Genomic DNA, 21,791 nt, shown 5'->3' with positions numbered 1-21,791 from the left:
AGGCACAGCTAAACAGATGTGTTTTCAGTCTTGATTTGAATGTGCCTAATGTTGGAGCACATCTGATCATTTCTGGAAGCTGATTCCAGCAGCGTGTGGCATAGTGGCTAAAAGCCGATTCACCCTGCTTTGACTGAACTCTTGGAACTTCTAGTTTATATGATCCTAATGATCTGAGTGATCTGTTAGGTTTGTATTCAGTGAGCATATCTGTGATGTAAAGGCATAAGATGTCCACCGACTGTCTGGAAATCACTGCAAATTAATTTAGTGAGATTGGAGTAACACAGGAGTTTCGTAGTGTAAAATCTCTGTCTAGTTTTCTTGACAAGGGTCTAGCTGATAAAATGTAATCCTATCAATAGTTTAATATTTTATTATTCGTCATAAAGATAATAGTTTCTGTTAAGTATCAAACTTTATCTTAATTTACTGTTGTTTGATCAATATGTTTTAGGCAGTTCAAAATTCATGCTTACCTGAATAAACAGTTAGTAAACACAAATACATCTTCTTGAACTTAATTATTTTTATTATCATAGTAGAACAGTTTCTAAAGCAGTTTGTGATGCATTTTGGAAACAGGAGATGAGTCCCGGGTCTAATGCGCCACCTGGCTTGAGAAACTCGTTCTCAAAGACTTTTTAGTCATTATTTGGGTCGCAGGCATATTCTGAATGCCTTCGGCAGAATTCAAATGAGCCATGTTAATCTAGATTAATTTCAAGATTACAGTGATATTAATCTAGATAAAAAAATGATCTATGCCCACCTATAATAAGAACGCATCTTGCTTAATATCCATTACAAGTCCAAAGATGATGTCATTCACATTAAAGGTGCTCTATGTAAGCTTTTGAGTCTTATAAAACATAAAAATACCATCATATGTTTGCAGATATTTAAGAAACATGCTAGGTGCTTGTTTTTCTAAAAAAAAAAAACAATGCTAAAGTCAGATATTCTGCTTTGTTTTTTTGTGTGCCGGTGTTCTGACGATCTGTGCTACCTCCTCAGTATGTGCTACTGGTAGCTTAATCTGTCATGTTTCATCTACCAAAACAGGGTTAGCACATCTTGTCAGCTTCAAATGTCTATCCGAATGAACTACCACATTAAATAAGGATGTAAAAACAGAGGTAGCACATATTGTCAGCTTCAAATATCTATTAAAATGAACTACTTCTCTATTGAACAATGTAGAAAAAAGCATAGCAGCTTCAAATGTCTATCAGAGTGAACTACTGCCTTTATTTTTTTTCTAATTTCATTTGTTTATTAGAGTGTTAGATTCATTTACACTGTAAAAAAATCTCTAATTTTACGATTTATTCAACCTGTTATTTTACAGTACATTTTTGTAATTTAGCGGTTATTTTATTGTGTAATTTTTTTTCGACACCCCAGCTGCCCGAAAAAAAGAAAGAAAAAAAAAACTGTTAAATTACAGAAATTTACTGTAAAACAGCAGAGGTTGAATTACAGAAAATTACCAGAAATTTAAAGTAAATTTCCGTTTTTTGCAGTAAATTTCCCCAGCTGCTAGAAATAAACAGTAAAATTTCGGATTTTTTTTCTACAGTGTATTGAAACTAGAAATTTTAAGCTTTCAACTTATATAGAGTTAGTCATGATTGCTTTAGATTTATACTACATTATGTTTTAAAAATAACCATAAAAGGTCCCTCAGGTTGTAGGGTCATGTGCATTCTCATGATGTCTACAATTATTCTTGGAATGTTAGATGTTCTTATAATGTTGAGAGTAAAACATGACCACCAGATAACATTCAGTTTACATTGATGACCATACAAGATCACCCCCTGTTTTGAGGAATATGAACTGTATTTTTATGTTGAAAGTAAATATATATATATATATATATATATATATATATATATATATATATATATATATATATATATATATATATATATATATATATATAAGCTTTCTTAAAACAGTTCACCAAAATATGTGTAAGCTGTTATCTGCAAAATGCATAAACCATTCATGAAAGTTCTAACATATTTTTCTTATGTGTGTGACAATAAACAATTAAAAACACTGTAAAATATTTGTCCATTTCTTAATATTTTGACACAGCTATTATTATATTAACTTAAATGAGTCTGCATTTACACTAGTGCGTTTATGCTTTAAGCTGCGTTTTAGAATGAGAAGGTTCCTTGTCCATACTGCCGTTTTTACAAACTCCATCCACACTACTCTACCTGACAAAAGGCTTGTCATCGATCCCAGTTTAAAACCAACAAATAATAACTTGAATATTTGTATAGCGCTTTTACAATGTAGACTGTGTCAAAGCAGCTTCACATAGAAGATCATTGTAAATTGAACAATGTCACTTCAGTTTTCAGTGTTTGAAGTCAGTTTAGTTCAGTGTGGTTTAATAATCACTACTGAGAGTCCAAACACTGAAGAGCAAATCCATCGATGCACAGCTCTACAGATCCTGAATCATGCAAGCCAGTGACTTTTGTCAGGTAGTGTATAATCATCAATAATCACAAATGATTAACAATTCACATATGAACAGAGAGAAAAAAACATGTTATTAACATTGAAAAACAATGGAACAGGGTACAGAGGGACAATATATATATATATATATATATATATATATATATATATATATATATATATACAGTTAAAGTCAATATTATTAGCCCCATTAAAGCCAATTTTTTTTGGATTGTCTACAGAACAAACCATCGATATACAATAACTTGCCTAATTACCCTAACCTGCCCAGTTAACCTAATTAACCTAGTTAAGCCTTTAAATGCCAATTTAGGCTGCATAGAAGTGTCTTGAAAAATGTCTAGTCAAATGTTATTTACTGTCATCATGGCAAAGATAAAATAAATCAGCTATTAGATACGAGTTATTAAAACTATTATGTTTAGAAATGTGTTGAAAAACCTCTCCGTTAAACAGAAATTGGGAAAAAAATAAACAGGGGTGCTAATAATTCAGGGGGGCTATTTTATAGGGGAAATGGCGTAACCGCATTGCATGTTTGCACAAAGGGGGCATGGGCATTCACAATTAAAAAATAAATTAATTAAGTAAGAAGTTAACTTGTCATATAATTTAAATAAAAATAATAATACACTTTAAATTACTGCTACTGACAGAAAAAGTGAATATTTTAAGCTTTTAAAATATATGTAACATCCATCATATATGTAACACTGATGTATGCATTACATGTCACTTACCTGCTAAATATTACAAATGACACAAAGTACTGATCTCACTGGTGTAAATATACATAATAAAGGATTAATGCCACAACCTAAAAACAACAAAAGATCAACATCTAGTTATGTTACAGTTAGATGTCACTATGACGTCTATCAGATGTTGGACTTTGGTTGCCATTCCTGATGAATAAATATCCGTATTTGACGTCTAAATGACGTTGGTTTAAGATGCTGGCTTGACAATGGATTTTAGTCACTTTCTAACACAACCTAAAAATCAACCAAATATCAACATCATTTGAGGTCATGACTGGACATCAAAATAACGTTGTCATTAGAAGCTGGCTATTAAATTTTAGTCATCTGACATCACAACCTAAATCAAACCTGTTATCAACTTATGACTTTGTGTGCCTGCTGGGTATGAAACAACAAAGAAACAAAAGGCCGGGCACACACGTGAAATGTGAGATTTATTAACTGATTTGTGCAGTGTGTCCAGACCGCTTCCTTCTCATATCGTCTAAAGGATCGTACGTTTTGAGAAAATCAGAGGAAGTTGCCCGATAAGACCAGAGATTGAAATGTGCAGAGAAGAGATTTCTTTCAGAGCTCTCTCAGAACCAGATTGTGACAGTCATGCAGTTATTTTTACTTTTCCTTTGGCTCATAAAAGGCAAGTGTTATGTCTTTCTTTCTTTATATATATGACGATGACTCTATATTGTGTTTAGTCATTTTTTATTCTTTCTTCAGGTCCTGAGTGCAAAACTGCATATGTAGATCCAGTGTTAACCGTTCAGACTGGAGGATCTGTTGTTATTCCATGTTTTTATGACAAGAGATATGCAGAGTACAAGAAATACTGGTGCTTTTATAAAACAGATTCATACAGGTTCTGCTCTATTCTGGCGTATGCTAATGAAACCAAAGGAAAAGTGTCAGTAATTGATCATCCAGATCAGAGTTTCTTTACTGTGACTATGAGGAACCTGCAACATGAAGACACTGGATATTACTGGTGTGCTGTGGAGATTGGAGGAATATTTAAAAGAGATGATGAAAAGAAGCTTCATCTCAGAGTTCAAACAGGTATGAAATGAGTTTCATGTTTGAATAATAAATATTCAATCAATTTAATCTCTAACCTCCTTTTTTCTCTGTACGTTCAGCTCCTGATGTGTCTGTGATGAGCAGCAGTGTATCTAAACATGAAGGCGATAATGTCACATTCCAGTGTTTATACAGTTTTGGATACAGGAATTCACAGAAACAATGGTGCAGATATAAAGACCAGAAGTGTTTTTACCCAGAGGAAAAGACGGACACATCCCAGAATTCATCAGTGCAGATCAGTGATGATGGTGAAAGATGCTTCACTGTGCTGATGACTGGACTGAGACTCTCTGATTCTGGATGGTATTTCTGCTCTGCTGGAGATCGTATCATTCCTGTTCAACTCACTGTAACTGGTAAAACTCATTAATCACGTCCATTTGTTTTTTCAAAGATAGTTTTGCTTAATTCCTTTGAAAATCTGCAGATTTCTAATTTCACTCTCACTAAACCAAAGCCAGTTAATAGATGACTCTTTACATGACATTAAGAAATCATAATATTATTAATAAATCTTCCTAATCTTTCAATCTGACAGCAATTGTGATCACAGAGAAATCTGAGCAACACAACGGGTAAGTAACTTATTAATATAACTGTATGTAGATTTTCTGTCATGAGCTGCATGCTGTATACTGTATATAATAAATCAAATTCAGTATTTCTGATCATTTGTGACCCTGGACCACAAAGCCAGCATTATGTTGCACATGTACATTTTTGTCAATACTCTATTATATGGGTCAAAATAGAGTATACGCAGAAGGACTTTTCATTTTTAGTAACCCAGTTAAAGCACTGCTGGTGAACTGTATGCCATTACAATATTGTATAGTTTAAGGTCTGTTTTCTTTAAAAATCAATTATCTTTACTGCCTTAATGACATATGATATAAAATGATCTCAGAATGTACAAGAAGAACTGCATTAAATTACATTTCCCACTCCATGACTTTAAAATTTAACAGTTTATTTTACCCCAGTATTTTTAATGGAGTTTCTGCGCTCGCCTGCTGATCCTGACGGCATGTGAAACAGCTTTTCAACTTGTTTTACACTTGAACAACTAAATGAATGCTTAAGTCTATTTAACGGATCATATTTAATGACATTACAACATCAATGCTGTAAAAGGAACCTTATGAAATGGGCTAGTGCTTCAGGTAAATTGTCTTTCCATTAAAAAATTGTCATGTTTAAGATTTGATATCTTTAAAAATCAGCAATCTTTACTGCCTGACAGATATACGACATCAAGTGGGTCTCAGAAGAAGCACTGTATTACATTGCATTTAACCCACCATGTCTTTAAAATATGAAAAATTATTTTACCCCAGTATTTTCAATGGAGTTTCTGCGCTCACCTGCTATTTCTGACGGCATGTGAAACGGCTTTTTATCTTTTTTTACACTTGAACAACTAAATGAACTCTTAAGTCTATTTGACGGATCATATTTAATGACATTACAACATAGATGCTGTATTAGGAACTGTATAAAATTTTAAAAAGTCACATTAACCTTTCACTGATAGTTTATTCGTAGAGGAAAAAAATATTAGCTGTGCATATGCCCTATTAAATGTTTTAATGTCACAAATCATTGGAATATTAAGTAGAGATAAAGTTCTATAAAGACATAAATATTGTACCTTCCTTTTTGTAAATATATAACTTTTGCTTTGTTAATATGCATTGCTACTCTAAAAGCTTTTTAATTTGATGTCTTTTTTAAAGGTGATTTTTCTCAATATCTAGATTTTTTTTAACCCTCAGATTCCGTAATTTCTAGTAGGTGAATCTTGTGCAATTACCGTTCTGTCCTTACAAACCAAACTTATTTATTTTACCGATTTATTTACTTATTTATTTAGCTTACATTTAATAGAGTTGAAGTCAGAACTATTGGCCCTCCTGTTATTTTTTTTTTATTATTTCCCAACTTATGTTTAATGTTTAACAGAGCAAGGATTTTTTTTAACAGTATTTCCGATAATATTTTTAAGTCTTATTTGGTTTATTTTGGCTAGAATAAAAGCATGTTTTAATATCTCAAACCATTTTAAGTTAAATAAAAACACTGAAACAACACAATTCTTGAGATTTCATTGGGTTAACTTATTTTTTATGTTTAATCCACATGAACTTGTTATGTTGTTAGGTTGTGTTAGGTGTTAGGTTGAGAATGGGGAATCGTTAAAATGAGGTGCCCTAGACTTGCCTAATTAACTTGTCTAACTGACCTAGTTAAGCCTTTAAATGATACTTTCAGCTTAATACCAAAACTGTCTTGAAAAATATCTAGTAAAATACTATTTACTGTCATCATGCCAAAAATAAAATAAATCAGTTATTAGTCATGAGCTATTACAACTATTATATTTAGTAATCTGTTGAGAAAACCTTTCTTTTAAACAGAAATTGTGGAAAGATATACAGGGGCTAATAATTCAGGAGGGCTAATAATTCAGCAGGGCTAATAATTCTGACTTCAACTGTATTTCAGTATTAAGAAATTGACACTTACAGAATGACTGGTTTTGTGGACCAGGGTCACATTAAGTAATTTGTTTTGTGTTGTTTTGTTCTTTTTTCTTCTTCTTTAGGTTTACAACAACAGGTAATACAGCCTAAATGCACCAGCTAATTAACAACCAAACTAATTAAGAAGTAAACCAAACAAAATGCTTCATTTCCCATTTTTGCATGATTCTCACACACCATTAACGTTATTTTCCATATCTGATAGAACCTGTGAGCTCAGACAGCAGCACTGTGGGCACAGACAGCAGCACTGAGAGCACAGACAGCAGCACTGAGAGCAACAGGTTAGTGTTGACTTTAAAAAGAGTGCTCGATCTACATTTGACAAACCATTTCTATGCTGATGCCATGTGTTTCGCTATTCTCTTTTTCAGATGGGGAGTGAAGGAGCGTTTCTGTCTGTCACAGAATTAGAGATCACAGACTGATTCTCAACTGACCCGACAGACTTTTGTGCTAAGATAAAAAATTATAGTAATATTAAAAAAAAAACATTAAGAAAAACCTCTCTGAAAAGAAAGCATCTCTGAAAGCATTTGCTATATCAAGGTAAAGCTTAAAAGACTTTTGTTCTGCAGCAGGAAGTGACTGACATTTCCTGTTTGTTTGGACTGTTTCCTAGTTAAAATAAACCGATAACTTCCTGTTACAAAAAAAAACAAACAAAAAAAAAAAAACATTGAACTAAATTTGCTAGACTTCAGATTTATTAGGCACTAAAAATAAATAACTATAAAATGCTGTACACATTTAGCCGAATTTGTGTTTATGATTGATAATAAATGAAATACCTATAAAATATAGTAAATACCAGTTTCAAAATAAACCAGCCCAAAGGACTGTTTTCCTGCACATAAAATAATTGGAAGATAATGACGGAAGATGTCTCACACTTTCCTTTTAAGTTACAAATGTTTGTGTTCAAAATTATTTTAAAAATAAGTCGGATATTGTTGGGTTTACTGCAGAGTTTGACTCCAAATGATAACAGAATTGCATTTTGTATCTTTCAATAAATTGCAGCATATCTACCCCACCTAAAAGGGAATATTTTTAAATTTTTATTTTAAGGCAATTTATATTATTTCAAACAACTAAAATGTCAATAAAAGCCACTTTTCACAACCGTAAATAAACAGAAAACAGTTGTGAATCATGAGTATTTCAATATTTTTTACAGTGCAGAGAACAATTTAACTTCAGTCACCTTTAAGACAAAGTTAGAAACAAATTGTATCTATATTCAAAAAGGTCCAGTAAAGGATGCCGAGCCTTCTCATATATGGCTCCTAAACTCTGAAATAGCCTTCCTGATAATGATCTAGGCTTGCTTAGTTCAAAACAAGATAGAGACCTATCTTTTTAGTAAAGCATACAATTGTATCATGTACACATGTAATGCATTGCATAATGTTATGATGCATGAGTGTGCTCCACGGAGGTGAGTGGCCTTGACAAACCACCCGTAGGACACACTCTTATTAGCTTAATACAGCAGGTACTTTGTTAGAAATACTTTTATGTTTGTTTCTATATTTGTTTGTATAACTTTTCATTTACAGCATGATTGCATTGACATTTGATGGCTCTTGTTCAAATACATAATAAACAGCAGTTACGCTTATTATTGTCTTTGTTCTCTATTTCCACCTGGGGATGCCCATCCCGTAACCTTCAAAATGTAGATTATTCAGCACCACTTGATGATAACATATCATTCTTATATATCGTTGGATTTTGGTTGTCATACTTGACGAACAAATGTCAGTATTAGCCGCTAATATGACATTGGTTTAAGATGTTTGCTCGATGCTGGATTTTGGTCACTTTCCAACACAACCCAAATTTAGCCAAATATAAACTTCATTTGACATTGTTTTTGGACATTAACATAACATTGTCCTTAGATGCTGGTGACCTAAAGCTAGCCTAATATCAATATCTTATGAAGTTGTTTGTCTGCTGGGCAGATGATGCCAACCATCAAAAATTTAATGGTCAACACATACACTTAATACACAAATGCATTTTATTGAACATGTACATAATTACAGTGCATTCAGAAAGTATTCACAGCGCTTCACTTTTTCCACATTTTTTATCTTGCAGCCTTATTCCAAAATGGATTAAATTAATTAATTTCCTCAAAAATCTTCACACAATACCCCATAATGACAATGTGAAAAAAGTGAAATCGTTGCAAATTTATTAAAAATGTATAAGCTGAAAAATCAAATGTACATCAGTATTCACAGCGTTTGCTGTGAAGCTCTAAATTGAGCTCAGGTACATTCTGTTTCCACTGATCATTCTTGAGATGTTTCAGCAGCTTCATTGGAGTTCACCTGGTCAATTCAGTTGATTGGACATGATTTGAAAAGGCATACACCTGTCTATATAAGGTCACAGGGTTGACAGTGCATGTCAAAGCACAAACCAAGCATGAAGACAAAGGAATTGTCTGTAGACCTCTAAAACAGGATTGTCTTGTGGCACAGGGCTGGGGAAGGTTACAGAAACATTTCTGCAGCTCTGAAGTTCCAATGAGCACAGTGACCTCCATCATCCATAAGTGGAAGATGTTTGGAACCACCAGGACTCTTTCTAGAGATGGCCGGCCAGCTAAGCAGAGTTATCAGGGAGAAGGGCCTTAGTCAGGAAGGTTGTCAGGGTTCTGCCACTCTGGTCTTGTAAATTCTTGTTTTTGTGGCAGAGCTCTGACACTACCCATGTCTGGTCCTGTTTCTGTCTCTGTGTGCACGCACGCCGTCGTGGGTGTACGTGGAGTGTGCGCGCTGCCGCTAGATGTGGCTGCGCGTGCTCTGCGTCCCTCAGACGCGCGCGCTCTTGTACTAGTGTTTGTGTTTGTTCTGTCAGCATCGCGCTGCTTTATTCTCGGCGCCTCCGTCTAATTGGTTTCAGTTTTGGTTGGCGCTGAGATGAAGCATGCGCGTTGCTTATGTGTAAGCGCATGGTAAGGTGTTTATCTATCGTGTGCTCGTGTCTTGCGTCCCTTGTCAAAGCACGTGGCTCGGTGTTTACATTGTGGTCATGTGCTTTTGTCGTGTGCTTCAGTGTTGTGTTTGTGTTGTCATGAACATGCGGTTAATGAGTTCTCTCATTTGCTGCATGTTCTTGTCCTGTTGTATGTGAGCTCATGGCTTGTCTCGTCTCTGTCATGCGCTCTCCCGTCTATTGTCTTGTCCCACCCACCTTGTTATCTTGTTTGTAATTATTATTTTCACCTGTCCGCCTGTCTGTTCATTGGTTTGTCTTCCCTATTTATTATCCTAGTGTGCTCTGTTTTGTGCTGGTCTGTTGTTAATTGTTTCCCTTCTCTGTTGAATGAGGTCTGTTCATATCTGTTCTACAACAGTGATTTAAAGTAGTGTGTCATGCCGAGATCGAGTCTAGTTGTGTGTGTATAGTAGTGTTGTGGGAGATTTGAGTTTTGTTTTTGTTTTATTTTTTCAATAAATCCTTCACTTCCTGCATTTGGGTCCTCGCCTCCTCTCCATCCACCCCCATACCGTGACAGGAGGTGATCAATAACCTGATGGTCACTTTGTCTGAGCTCCAGTGTTCTTCTGTGGAGAGAGGAGAACCTTACAGAAAGACAACCATCTATACAGCAATCCACCAACAAAGCTGTTAGTTACTAGATAATTAGATAAAGTTATTAGTAACTAATAAAGTTATGTTAACTAATAACCCTTTTTTTTTAAATTTGATTATAATGTACTAATGTCCACCTTCTAAAGCTGCTTTGAAACAATATTTTTTGTGAACAGCGCTATACAAATAACCTTGCATTGAATTAAATTCTGTTAAATTACAGAAATGCAAATAAATTACCTACACATATTAAATCTGTGCCTTTGTATTCTTGCTTTGGCCCAGTGTGTGTCCTTGCTGCACTTATTTAAGAATATGATCAATCTGTACACCCCTCAGTCACGTGGTGCAAGACATCCAAGAGTACTTTTTCTTCCGAATGAGCAGAGAAAACAGAAGTTGACCAGATGCTGCTGTGAAAAACTGCATAACAGAAACCCAAGCAAAGACAAACACAATGGCCACAGATGGAAAAACCAAAATATTCCTCATTTCAATCGGGTTTTGGCTCATTTTCGGTGGGTATTAAATGATGTGTTAATTTTGTTTGTAATAGATCCTGTTTAGCATTTCAAAATGTAAAGATTTAGTGGTTGACGATGTTTTGATGCTCTATGCTTCATGTTTTATGTTAAGGTAAAACACTGTAGATGATTTATTGTTAATCCTGGATGTAAAAAAATGTTCTGTGTTGTTTGTTTAGGTGTTGAAAGCTACAGTGGTTTGGATCATGTGTTAACTATTAATCCTGGAGGATCTGTCACCATCCCATGTCATTATAATGAGGAAACTCAATGGCAGATGAAATTCTGGTTTTCAGAAATATTTCAACTTCGTACATACACGAACACAACCGAGGAGAATCTGTCAGTAATTGATCGTCCTGATCAGAGCCTCTATACTGTGACTGAGGAACATCGAGAGCAGACAATCTGGATTTTATTACTGTGTTTTGGAGTCTGAAGAAAAAGAGAACACCACATATGAGCTTTTTCTTATGGTTAAATCTGGTATGTGTAATTATTATTATCACAGTGCTAAGTTACATCACATTTAAGTATGCAGTATAATCCTGAATGTCTTTCTTTCTGTGTGTTTCAGTTCCTGATGTGTCTGTATTGAGCAGCAGTGTATCTGGACATGAGGGTGGTAATGTCAGTGTTCAGTGCCTCTACAGTTCTAAATACAGGGATACACAAAAACAGTGGTGCAGATATAACGATCAGAAGTGTTTCCTAGAGAATAAGACCAACACATCCCAGAATTCATCAGTGCAGATCAGTGATGATGGTGAAAACTCCTTCACTGTGCTGATGACTGGACTGAGACTCTCTGATTCTGGATGGTATTTCTGCTCTGCTGGAAATCGAATCGTTCCTGTTCAACTCACTGTAACTGAGGCAGAACCAGGTAAACCAATTTCATATTTTGGTCACACTTTACAATAAGTTTCATTAGTTAATGTTAATTAATTAGTAAAATTAGTAAATAATTTACTAACATGAACAAACAATGAACAATACATTCACTACTGTATTTGTTAATGTTAGTTAATGAAAATACAGTAGTTCATTGTTAGTTCATGTTAACTCATGGTGCATTAACTAATGTTAACAAGCATGGACTTGGATGTTTATAATGCATTTGTAAATGTTCAATTATTAATTAATGCGGTACATGTGTTGTTCATGATTAGTTCATGTTAGTAAATGCATCAACTAATGAACCTTATTGTAGTGTTACCCCATATTTTAATTAAATACTAAATAAATGAGTATCTTAGATAATAAATATTACAAAATGCTTGCACTGTTAGTGATATAAAGTTACAAACTGCAAATACTCAAATTACCGTAAGTAGTTGTTCTCAGGAATTGCTCTTTACTAAGCAATTAACTGTGCTATTATTCTGCAACCTGCACTTACTATGTAAATATTAGTCAAATATAGCACACATTAACATATCATGCAGTTTTAAAATTGTTTTTTATTTTTTATTTTAAGGGAAAATAAAATACAAAACTACATAGCCGTGTGTGAAAAAGTGTTTGGCCCCTAAACCTAATTACTGCTTGTGTCACTTTTAGCTGCAACAACTGCAATCCAGCCTTTTTGATGACTTGCAATGAGTCTGTTACAGTGCTGTTGAGTAGTTTTTACATACTTATTTTTGCAGAATTGTTGTAATTCAGCCACAAATAGAGGGTTTTCAAACATGAACCACTTTTTTAAGGTCATGCCACAGCATCTCAATTGTATTGAGGTCAGGACTTTGTCTAGGCCACTCCAAAGTCTTCATGTTAATTTTCTTCAGCCGTTCAGAAGTGAACTTGCTGATGTGCTTTGGATCATTTCTATTGCAGAACCCAAGTTTGCTTCAGCTTGAGGTCACTTGAAGGCCGGACATTTTCTTCAGGATATTTTGGTACACATCAGAATTCCTGTTGCCCTTTATCACAGCAAGTCTTTCAGGTCCTGAAGCAGCAAAACAGCCACAGACCATCACACTACCAGTACAACATTTTACTGTTGGTATGATGTTCTTTTTCTGAAATGCAATGTTACTTTTGCATCACAAATAATAGGACACACACCTATATATGTATATAAATTATGGGACACACACCTTCTAAAAAGTTCAACCTTTGTCTCGTCAGTCCACAGAGTATTTTCCCAAAAGTCATTAGGGGTCATTAGGATGTTTTCTGGCAAATGAAGATGAGCCTTTATATTCTTCCTGCTCATCAGTGGTTTTCATCTTAGAACTCTGCCATGCAAACCCAGTCTCTTTCCTATGGTGGAGTCATGAATTCTTACCTTAACTGAAGTAAGTGAGGGCTGCAGTTCTTTATATTTTGTTGTGGAGTCTTTTGTAACATTTTGGATGAGTTGATGCTGTGCTCTTGAGTTAATTTTGGTCAGCCAGTCCACTCCTGGGAGGATTTTCCACTGATTCTTCACAGTACCAAGTGTTGTAGAAATGGCAACATTTTCCACTCTGGTAGAACTCAATTGTTTTCTTTCTCAATAGTTTTTTTAATTTCTTTGGATCTTGGCATTATGTCCAGCTTTTGAGGATCTTTTGGTCTACTTCTTTGTTGGGCAGGTCTTATTTAAGTGATTTCTTGATTGCAAACAGGTGTGGCAGTAATCAGCCCTGGGTGTGGCTAGAGAACTCGACCTCAGGTGTGATAAATCAGAGTTAAGCTGTGCTTTAATAGGGGCTGTAAACACTTTTTCAAACAGGACTAGTTTTGCATTTTGTTTTGCCTTAATAATAAAAACCTTAATTTCTTTGACTAATCTTTAATTTTTTTGATAATCTGAAACGTTAAAGTTTGAAAACTATATGTTTATTTCTTCTAAGTAGATTAATCAGTCCAATCAAAATCAATTCCCGTCCAACCAAATCACTCAGAAAAAAAAAATAGCATCAAACAGATCAACCTCAAGACACAGATGCTTATTAAATGCAGAAAACAAGTACAGTTGGAAGCATTAAAAGTACAAGAAGATGCTAAATTGTCACACTCAGCAACCAGGAGACTGTTTAGACTGTATGTCACTGATGAGAAGATGAATGATACCTATTATATGATCACTGAAATCACCAAATGGCCTTAAACCATAATTAAATGCAGTACAGAATGTTACGTTTTCAAACTCATGCGCAAACATTATTAGGGCTGCAATAATTTTCACAGTGTAATATCACTAGTCTTCAGTACTTTAGAAGGGCTTTGAGCAGCGCCGGAGTGGGACTCTTTTTCAGCCCTGGAGTTTCAAGCCTCAGACCGGCCCACCTCAGTTCAAGACGGACTATATTAAAATAAGGTAATTTCCAATTCAGTTTCTAATACTCACGTCTTTTTTTGAGAAAACAGCTGCTTTAGAACTTTAAATGTTCAACAACCCTAACAGTATTATATGTCTTGACAATAAAAATGAAAAGAAAAAATAATAATAATAATAACATATGCAGTCGAGGATCAAACCCGGGTCGGCAGCATCATAATTTAACGTTCTAACCACTGGACCACAACAGTTGTATATAGAGTAGTGACTCATCTGAGTTATATCATCATTAACCTGCAGGCTGGGTACATATAAAAGGAGTAGAGCTGCGGTAAAATAATGAATAAAAAGACTGTGGTCAAGTAAATAAATAAATCAATTTAAAAAGTGTGACTGCTGAGAGCAACAGATTCTGGAGCTAGGGACACCGGCCCTCGTGGCCAAAAAACGGACCGGCCCACCGGGAATTCTCCCGGTCCTCCCGATTAGCCAATCCGGGCCTGGCTTTGAGTATTATTTAGATACTTTTCTCTACCTGCACTGCATATTTTAGCAAGTAATGGTAGAACTTTTACTTGAGTATGGCTTCTGTACTCTTTCCACCACTGGTTACACACAAATAAAATTGCTGCCTTGAATGTTTAAGTTTATTTAAATTAACAATCATTTTAACTTGAGTTATATTAAAGAGCCCCTATTATGGGTTTTTAAAAATGACAACACAGCTCTAAGTGAATGAAACATCCAGCTGAGGGTTAAATCTGAAAATGCACCTAGTTTAAAAATAAAGATTTTTTTAATAAAAGATTTGAGTCGATTAAATGATTCGTCATTCGAACAGATATTTTGCCTGTTTGTATCAACAATGACACAAAACAACACCAAATATAAACTGCTGGATCAGGTAACATGTGAACGCACCTTTCCCTTCAAGTGCTAGTGGAGTATGGGCATGTGTGGGACTGTTCCTGACGGAAGATAAGTGAACGTTTTGGTGGTTAATGCAATTATCTATCCTGCAACATGGGATTCGTCGGCCATTTGTCAAAGGAAGGATCAGAAAATACTATTGATGTATGGGACTTTGTCAGAGCTTAACAGGAACTTTGTCAGCTCACAGTTCATGGATCAGTTTTTTCCTCCATTTTACAAGTGTAAGTGCGAATAAAATGGTTGCCTCCTTGTTTTCTCTAGTTTGCAAAATATGTATTTAATGTTTTTTGTTACTTGTAATTGCTCCACGCGGCTTGTATTGTATCTGGTAACTCTATATATTCATATATCCCGTTTAAAACCACATTAAAAACTCGATGCGTGTCACTTTCTTTTCCGATTTAAATGCATTTTTAAGTTAGTGACCCTCTGCCATGTGTTACTGCTGTGGCCCCCCTCAGCCATTCCAACACATGTGCTGTGGTAAAGTTTCAAAATAGTTGAGCTTTTGCCACTGTGTGGATTAATACTGGATGTGTGTCACTGTTTTTACTTACAGGGGATTTACTTATTGTTAGGTTAAGAATAGAGCAATATGCTGGTGTTTAACTGCATTGCTTTAATGCACTCCTGTATTGGGCTCACACATACACTCTGCACTCTGACTACTTCAGAAATGTTGATAAGCCATGGTGGGCATTTCTCTCCATCAAATTAGCATCGTGCTAAGGAAGGGTTTGAGATAAAATTAATCGCTGAACGAATCATATGGGAGTAGATGGGATAGGTAAAAATAAATGCATTTTATAAGACAAAAAGAGTCTGACCTTGCATGCATATCAGCCTGTTGTTGGAGACCCCCAAAACCAAAACATGACCTTTTTAAATGCAAAATAGGGGCTCTTTAAACTGACTTAAAACATGATCAAGTAAAATTTTATGTAACTCAAAAATGTTCGTTTTTCTTCTTTTGCACAGAACATGTGAACTTCAGCACAGAGTAGAATGGGCAAGTATTAAAACATTCTTCCTAAAGTTTTTAGGCAATTCAAAGCAAATTAAACGCATCTTAAGATGTTGTGTCTTTCTTTTGGTCTTCCTAACCATCATGTGACAGAAATGTTCCCTTCTATTTCAGATGACGTGTCTGCCTTTCACACATCTACAGTTTTCTGCATATCGACCTGAACAAACAGATTATATGAAAACCGATGATATTCATGATCTCTTTCTGCTTTACAGTTAGCCAACAGACTAATAATATAATAATAGTATAAAATGCATTAGACCTATTCATACACTGCTAAATGCCTGAATGAATGCAATGCAGATTTTGAACTGCAGAACAACAACAAAAGATTAATGTAGGAGTGCCTTTTTTCTTCTGTATGCTTCTAAAATAAAAATATTAATTCAAATTATTCTGTCTCATATGTCTTGATTTATTATGGTTAGTGTTTTTTTTTTCTCTAGTCATAAAGAAACACCAGCAACATAAAATATGTGGTTTTATCAGCCATAATCACCAGCTGTTGCATAAGTGGTTTGCTGTTTCTTCTAATAATAAAATACAATCTAATTGTGCTGAAGTTAAATTTTTAATCATCATTCATTAATTTTCGTTCAGCTTAGTCCCTTTATTCATCAGAGGTTGGCAAAGCGGAATGAACAGCTTATCCAGCATATGTTTTAGGATCGGGATGTCCTTCCAGCTGCAACCCAGTACTGGGAAACACCCCCACACACACTCATTCACATACATACACTACGGACAATTTAGTTTCTTCAATTCACATATAGCGCATGTCTTTGGACTATTTACAATTTCTGAAAGACTATGGCTGCCATAGCATGTCTTTGAGCAAAGATGGTTGACGATGTTCATCCACAAGTTGGCGACAGAGACACACAATTAACCCTAAAAGAAAAACAATGTAATTTCAAACTACAGCTGGTTAAATCATTATTAAATGGGTAAATGATTATCTAAGTCAATCTCTCTATGTTGCATGTTGTAGTGCTATATTTATACCAGAGTAATATTGTGATCTTCCGATTGCAACAGAGAAATACTGGGAAATCTCTGTAGACTGATGGCATTTCATGCTGTTCAGCCTTATAATCTTAAAATGTAAGCAAAATCACCTGTTTTGTCATCACTTTAGATCAGGGGTGTCAAACTCAATTCCTGGAGGGCCGAAGCCCTGCACAGTTTAGTTCCAACCCTGCTCCAACACACTTACCTGTAGGTTTTAAACAAGCCTGAAGGACTCAATTAGTTTGATCAGGTGTGTTTAATTAGGGTTGGAACTAAACTGTGCAGAGCTGCGGCCCTTTTGGAACGGAGTTTGACACCCCTGATCTAAAGTGATGACAAAACAGGTGATTTTGCTTACTGTGCTTTAGACGTTTACCTAGAGAATCATTCAAATACTAGCTCTAAAGTGACGTTGATGAATGAGCAATTGTTTCTGCTGTTCTAATGTCAGCTGCAGTTGTGAATGATTTGCGGAAGAAAGTAGTTCCTCTTACAAAGGGCTTTTTAGACTGCCCGTGTTTGATTTTATTTTTTATATACATTATTGTGCTGTGGAACTGTTCACACAAGTAGCAGTGCGATGTAGCTCTATATCACTGGTCTGTATCACTCTATATCACTCTCTGATGAAGCTCTATATAACTCGGCCTTCAGCCTCATGCCAATGCACGCCTCCCACCAACGCCAATATACAGCCTCATTGCACTGCAACTCGTGTGATATTGCTCATACAACCCATAATACTTATGAACATTTGACCACTTTTTCCATTCTGTCATATTCCTCTTATTTGTGTGAGAGGTTGCAAATAATTAAGTGAAGACACGTGGAAGTTGACAGACCACCAGGGTGTCATTTGTTTCTGTTCTGCTTTTCATGTTTTACTACTAGACATTACAAACAGAACATTAAGGAGTATTTTTCCTTATTTAGCATGACTCTGTGATGTATCAGTATGTTAATAGTGGTTTAAAAAGTGTAACCATAAAAGTGTATGCTGGGTGAAACTACATAAGCACAGCCTTATTTGCTTAAAGGTATTAAAAATAACAAAATAAAAGAGGAAAGTTAAAACTCAAAGCATCTACAAGTGTGCTTAAAAGTTAAAATGTATCACAGTGGATTATGACAGTAATGCCGACTTCATTCATTCATTCATTCATTTTCTTGTCGGCTTGGTCCCTTTATTAATTCGGGGTCGCCACAGCGGAATGAACCGCCAACTTATCCAGCAAGTTTTTACGCAGTGGATGCCCTTCCAGCCGCAACCCATCTCTGGGAAACATCCACACACATACACACACTATGGACAATTTAGCCTACCCAATTCTCCTACATGTCTTTGGACTGTGGGGGAAACCAGAGCACCCGGTTCGAACCAGCGACCTTCTTGCTGTGAGGCGACAGCACTACCTACTGCGCCACTTCCTCGTCGGCAAGTATTCATTTGTTTTATAATTATTATTATCAGTCAAAATGGGCTCATTTTCTAGAATTGTTCTATAATTATCTGTTATGTTGTATTGCTCTGTGTTTTTAAAGTGTCTTTGTCTTTAAAGCTTATGTAAGTCATCATTTCATCATTGCCTTTGGTGTTTTTTTTTTTTTTTTTTTTGGTCTGTTTTTGCTGAAGTGACTTTTCCAAAACAAGGCTGAAGTCATCAAAGAACCACAAACATTCTTGTACATGTGCATTGCTTAACAAAATTTACCACAAAGGAAATCTCTGCCATCCTTTCCTCATCATTCACTTGTTCAAAACCTGTATGAGTTTTTTTTTCTGTTGGACACAAAAGCAGATTTGGAAGAATGTTAAAAACCTGTACAGTGTACAGTTTATGAGCTAATTGCAAACATTTTTGGGGGGCTGAGTAGAAATATAGGAGGGCTATAGTCCCCATAAAACAGTCCTAGCAATGCCTGTGAGTTGACTTGCGGCACCGTTGTGCGTACCTTGCGTGGCGCGTCCACATCCAGTATGCGACCCCCTTTATGATGGTCTTGCTGCAGACAGTTACAACCCTTTTTGCAGCCTTGTTGGAACTCACACTGCTTGCGAAGGAAGACTTATGTTAATTTGGCAAGCTGAACGCATTTTGTACTGTACAGGAGACACGGAGGAGATTGATCGACAATGGTCTCCTGCCAATCAGGGTGCAGAACACAACTGCACAGAACTACTGTATATGAAAAAGTTATTTCTCCCAACGCAGCAACTTCTATTTTTCTATTGATATTCGGTGCCAGTTTATCTGGAAGTGATGATTTTGTTCTCTCGTTGGATGTTTTCTGCGATATTCGAGTTTTGCACAAAAATTTATTATATTCTGACCTAAAATGATCTGAAACTTAGTTGTGTAGGGGAGAGCGGGTATAGTTGAAACACAGGGAGAGTTGCAACACTACCAATTCCACAAATCAGGGATGAGATAGGGGTCATGTAACATTTTCAGTTTTTTCAGGTTAACTTAACAATCACACATGGAGATTTTCCAGTCAGTCTTGCAATCTCTTCTGAAGCTACAACAGAAAATTGAATGATGAGGTAAGAAAGTAAAAAAAAAAACAAAAAAAAAAAACAAGATAATATTTAGTTTAGTACCTCTGCCGTTGTAGATGATGTTGTATAAGTTATATCAGGTCAAACGTTCGAGGTTACAGAAGTAACCCTTCGTTCCCCGAGGAGGGGAACGGAAGTGCCATGAATGGGAGGATTCGTATCAGAAGCCGCTTATCTGGAGAGTATTGAACGGGCCAATGAATGAAATTAATTGGCAGCGTAAGCTTGCGCAGGTGTGCGACATCTGCAATCATCTCAGCATATAAGCACACCTGAAGCCAGCAGACGCCATCCTTTTAAGCTGAAGAGACTTTCAAACAGCTAAGGGACAGTCATTATGGCGACGGAATATGGCACTTCCGTTCCCCTCCTCGGGGAACGAAGGGTTACTTCTGTAACCTCGAACGTTCCCCTTCGGTTGGGGAACTTCAGTGCCATGAATGGGAGAATATGGAAAGCGCCATAATGACTGCACCTTACCAACACCCCCGATGAGGAGATAGTCAAGCAAGCGTGACGCACCCACATCATGGGGGGCGCGGTCCTCCAACGTGTCCCTGGCCCTAATTTATCCTACTTCAACAGAAGTTTTACGGATTTAGATATATTTTTTGGGAAGTCGTGAGCATCTAGATAATTCTAGGAAATACGACAGTACGTTGGGAAGCGTGCAATCCCGATAGGGAGGACGCTGCGGAGGCCATCCGTTACCCAAGGGGGGGATAGATGGCAGAATTTACCTATGGACTAGCCCTAAAAGGGGGAGTACGCATAGCAAAGAGTGGTTAGCGGAGAGGGAAGACACGGGTCCGCCCAGGGGGGGGACTTAACCGTGGCGGAATAAGCATATGGGATCGCCTAGTGGGGATCACGCATAGCAGGCACCTATACCCAAAACGCGGGCTGACCAGCGGGCAGACCTACAACGTAGTGGGCCAGCAAGTGACTCCTCCGCTGAGTCAGTGCTGGGGGCCACGGAGGAATCTGCAGGGCTCACCTGACGGGGAACTTTACTGACAGATAAAAAAGGCGCACGTACCTCCGTGTTAGGGAGAATGGCGCCGCAAGCGTGTTTCAACACCCTACCGAGTTGTCTCCTCAATCACCAAAGGGTTACCTAATACCCTTGAGGAAACCGGCTCCACTCGCAGATTGTAAAACCTTGCAAATGTGTTGGGTGTCGCCCAGCCCGCAGCTCTACAGATGTCTGTTAGAGAGGCGCCGCGTGCACGCGCCCAAGAGGATGCAACGCTCCGAGTGGAGTGTGCACGTACTCCCGGGGGACACGGCTGACCTCGACTCGAATAAGCGAGTGAAATGGCATCCACAATCCAGTGGGATAATCTTTGTTTCGATACGGCACTTCCCTGCTGCCGACCGCCATAACAGACAAAGAGCTGCTCAGATGATCTAAAATTCTGAGTACGGTCCACATAAATGCGCAGAGCGCGAACTGGACAAAGTAAAGAAAGGGCTGGGTCTGCCTCCTCCGGGGGCAGCGCTTGCAGGTTCACTACCTGATCTCTAAAGGGGGTGGTAGGAACCTTGGGCACATAACCGGGGCGGGGTCTCAGGATAACGTGAGAGTAATCCGGCCCGAATTCCAGGCACGAGTCACTGACCGAAAATGCCTCCAGGTCCCCGACCCTCTTGATGGAGGCCAACGCAACCAGCAGAGCTGTCTTCAGGGACAGAAATCTTAGAGATACTGATTCGAGTGGCTCAAAGGGATCGGATCGCAGACTCGTGAGAACGAGGGCGAGATCCCAAGAGGGCATGAGAGGGGGGCGAGATGGATTAATTCGCCTAGCACCCCTAAGGAACTGGATGACCAGGTTATGCTTTCCCACGGTGCCGCCAGCTACCGCGCTATGATAAGCGGAGATGGCGGCCACGTAAACCTTGAGAGTGGAGGGCGACAGCCTGCTGTCCAACTTCTCTTGAAGGAAAGAGAGCACAAC

At 37.0% G+C, this 21,791-nt stretch overlaps 2 protein-coding genes across 2 annotated transcripts; both read left to right on the top strand.

The window, feature by feature from the left end:
- Window positions 1-3,895: 3,895 nt before the first annotated feature.
- On the top strand, window positions 3,896-8,511 carry LOC141378951 (polymeric immunoglobulin receptor). Its single transcript, XM_087241608.1, has 6 exons — window positions 3,896-4,322; window positions 4,403-4,702; window positions 4,885-4,921; window positions 6,952-6,965; window positions 7,095-7,173; window positions 7,264-8,511. The coding sequence occupies exons 1-6, from the start codon at window positions 4,214-4,216 to the stop codon at window positions 7,301-7,303; spliced, it is 579 nt and encodes a 192-aa protein (XP_087097734.1). The 5' UTR covers window positions 3,896-4,213; the 3' UTR covers window positions 7,304-8,511.
- A 2,375-nt stretch (window positions 8,512-10,886) lies between these two features.
- Window positions 10,887-16,650, top strand: LOC141378949 (polymeric immunoglobulin receptor-like). The gene is given in 6 exon segments (XM_087241599.1): window positions 10,887-11,022; window positions 11,208-11,412; window positions 11,414-11,514; window positions 11,606-11,914; window positions 16,211-16,241; window positions 16,371-16,650. Coding segments are annotated over 5 exon segments (702 nt in total). The 5' UTR covers window positions 10,887-10,961; the 3' UTR covers window positions 16,237-16,241; window positions 16,371-16,650.
- The last annotated feature ends 5,141 nt before the right edge of the window (window positions 16,651-21,791 follow it).

Source organism: Danio rerio, chromosome 2 (genome assembly GCF_052040795.2).
Source record: "Danio rerio strain M-AB ecotype USA chromosome 2, GRCz13ab, whole genome shotgun sequence".
Lineage (NCBI taxonomy): Eukaryota > Metazoa > Chordata > Actinopteri > Cypriniformes > Danionidae > Danio > Danio rerio.
Note: the sequence above shows the minus strand (reverse complement) of the source record. Positions and strands in the feature narration are given on the sequence as shown.

Bases quoted from the DNA above. Each gene is read 5' to 3' on its own strand.
- LOC141378951 (XM_087241608.1), top strand. From the start codon at position 4,214: ATGAGGAACCTGCAACATGAAGACACTGGATATTACTGGTGTGCTGTG. The intron at 4,323-4,402 runs GTATGAAATGAG...CTGTACGTTCAG, and splicing joins TCATCTCAGAGTTCAAACAG to CTCCTGATGTGTCTGTGATG. The intron at 4,703-4,884 runs GTAAAACTCATT...TCAATCTGACAG, and splicing joins TGTTCAACTCACTGTAACTG to CAATTGTGATCACAGAGAAA.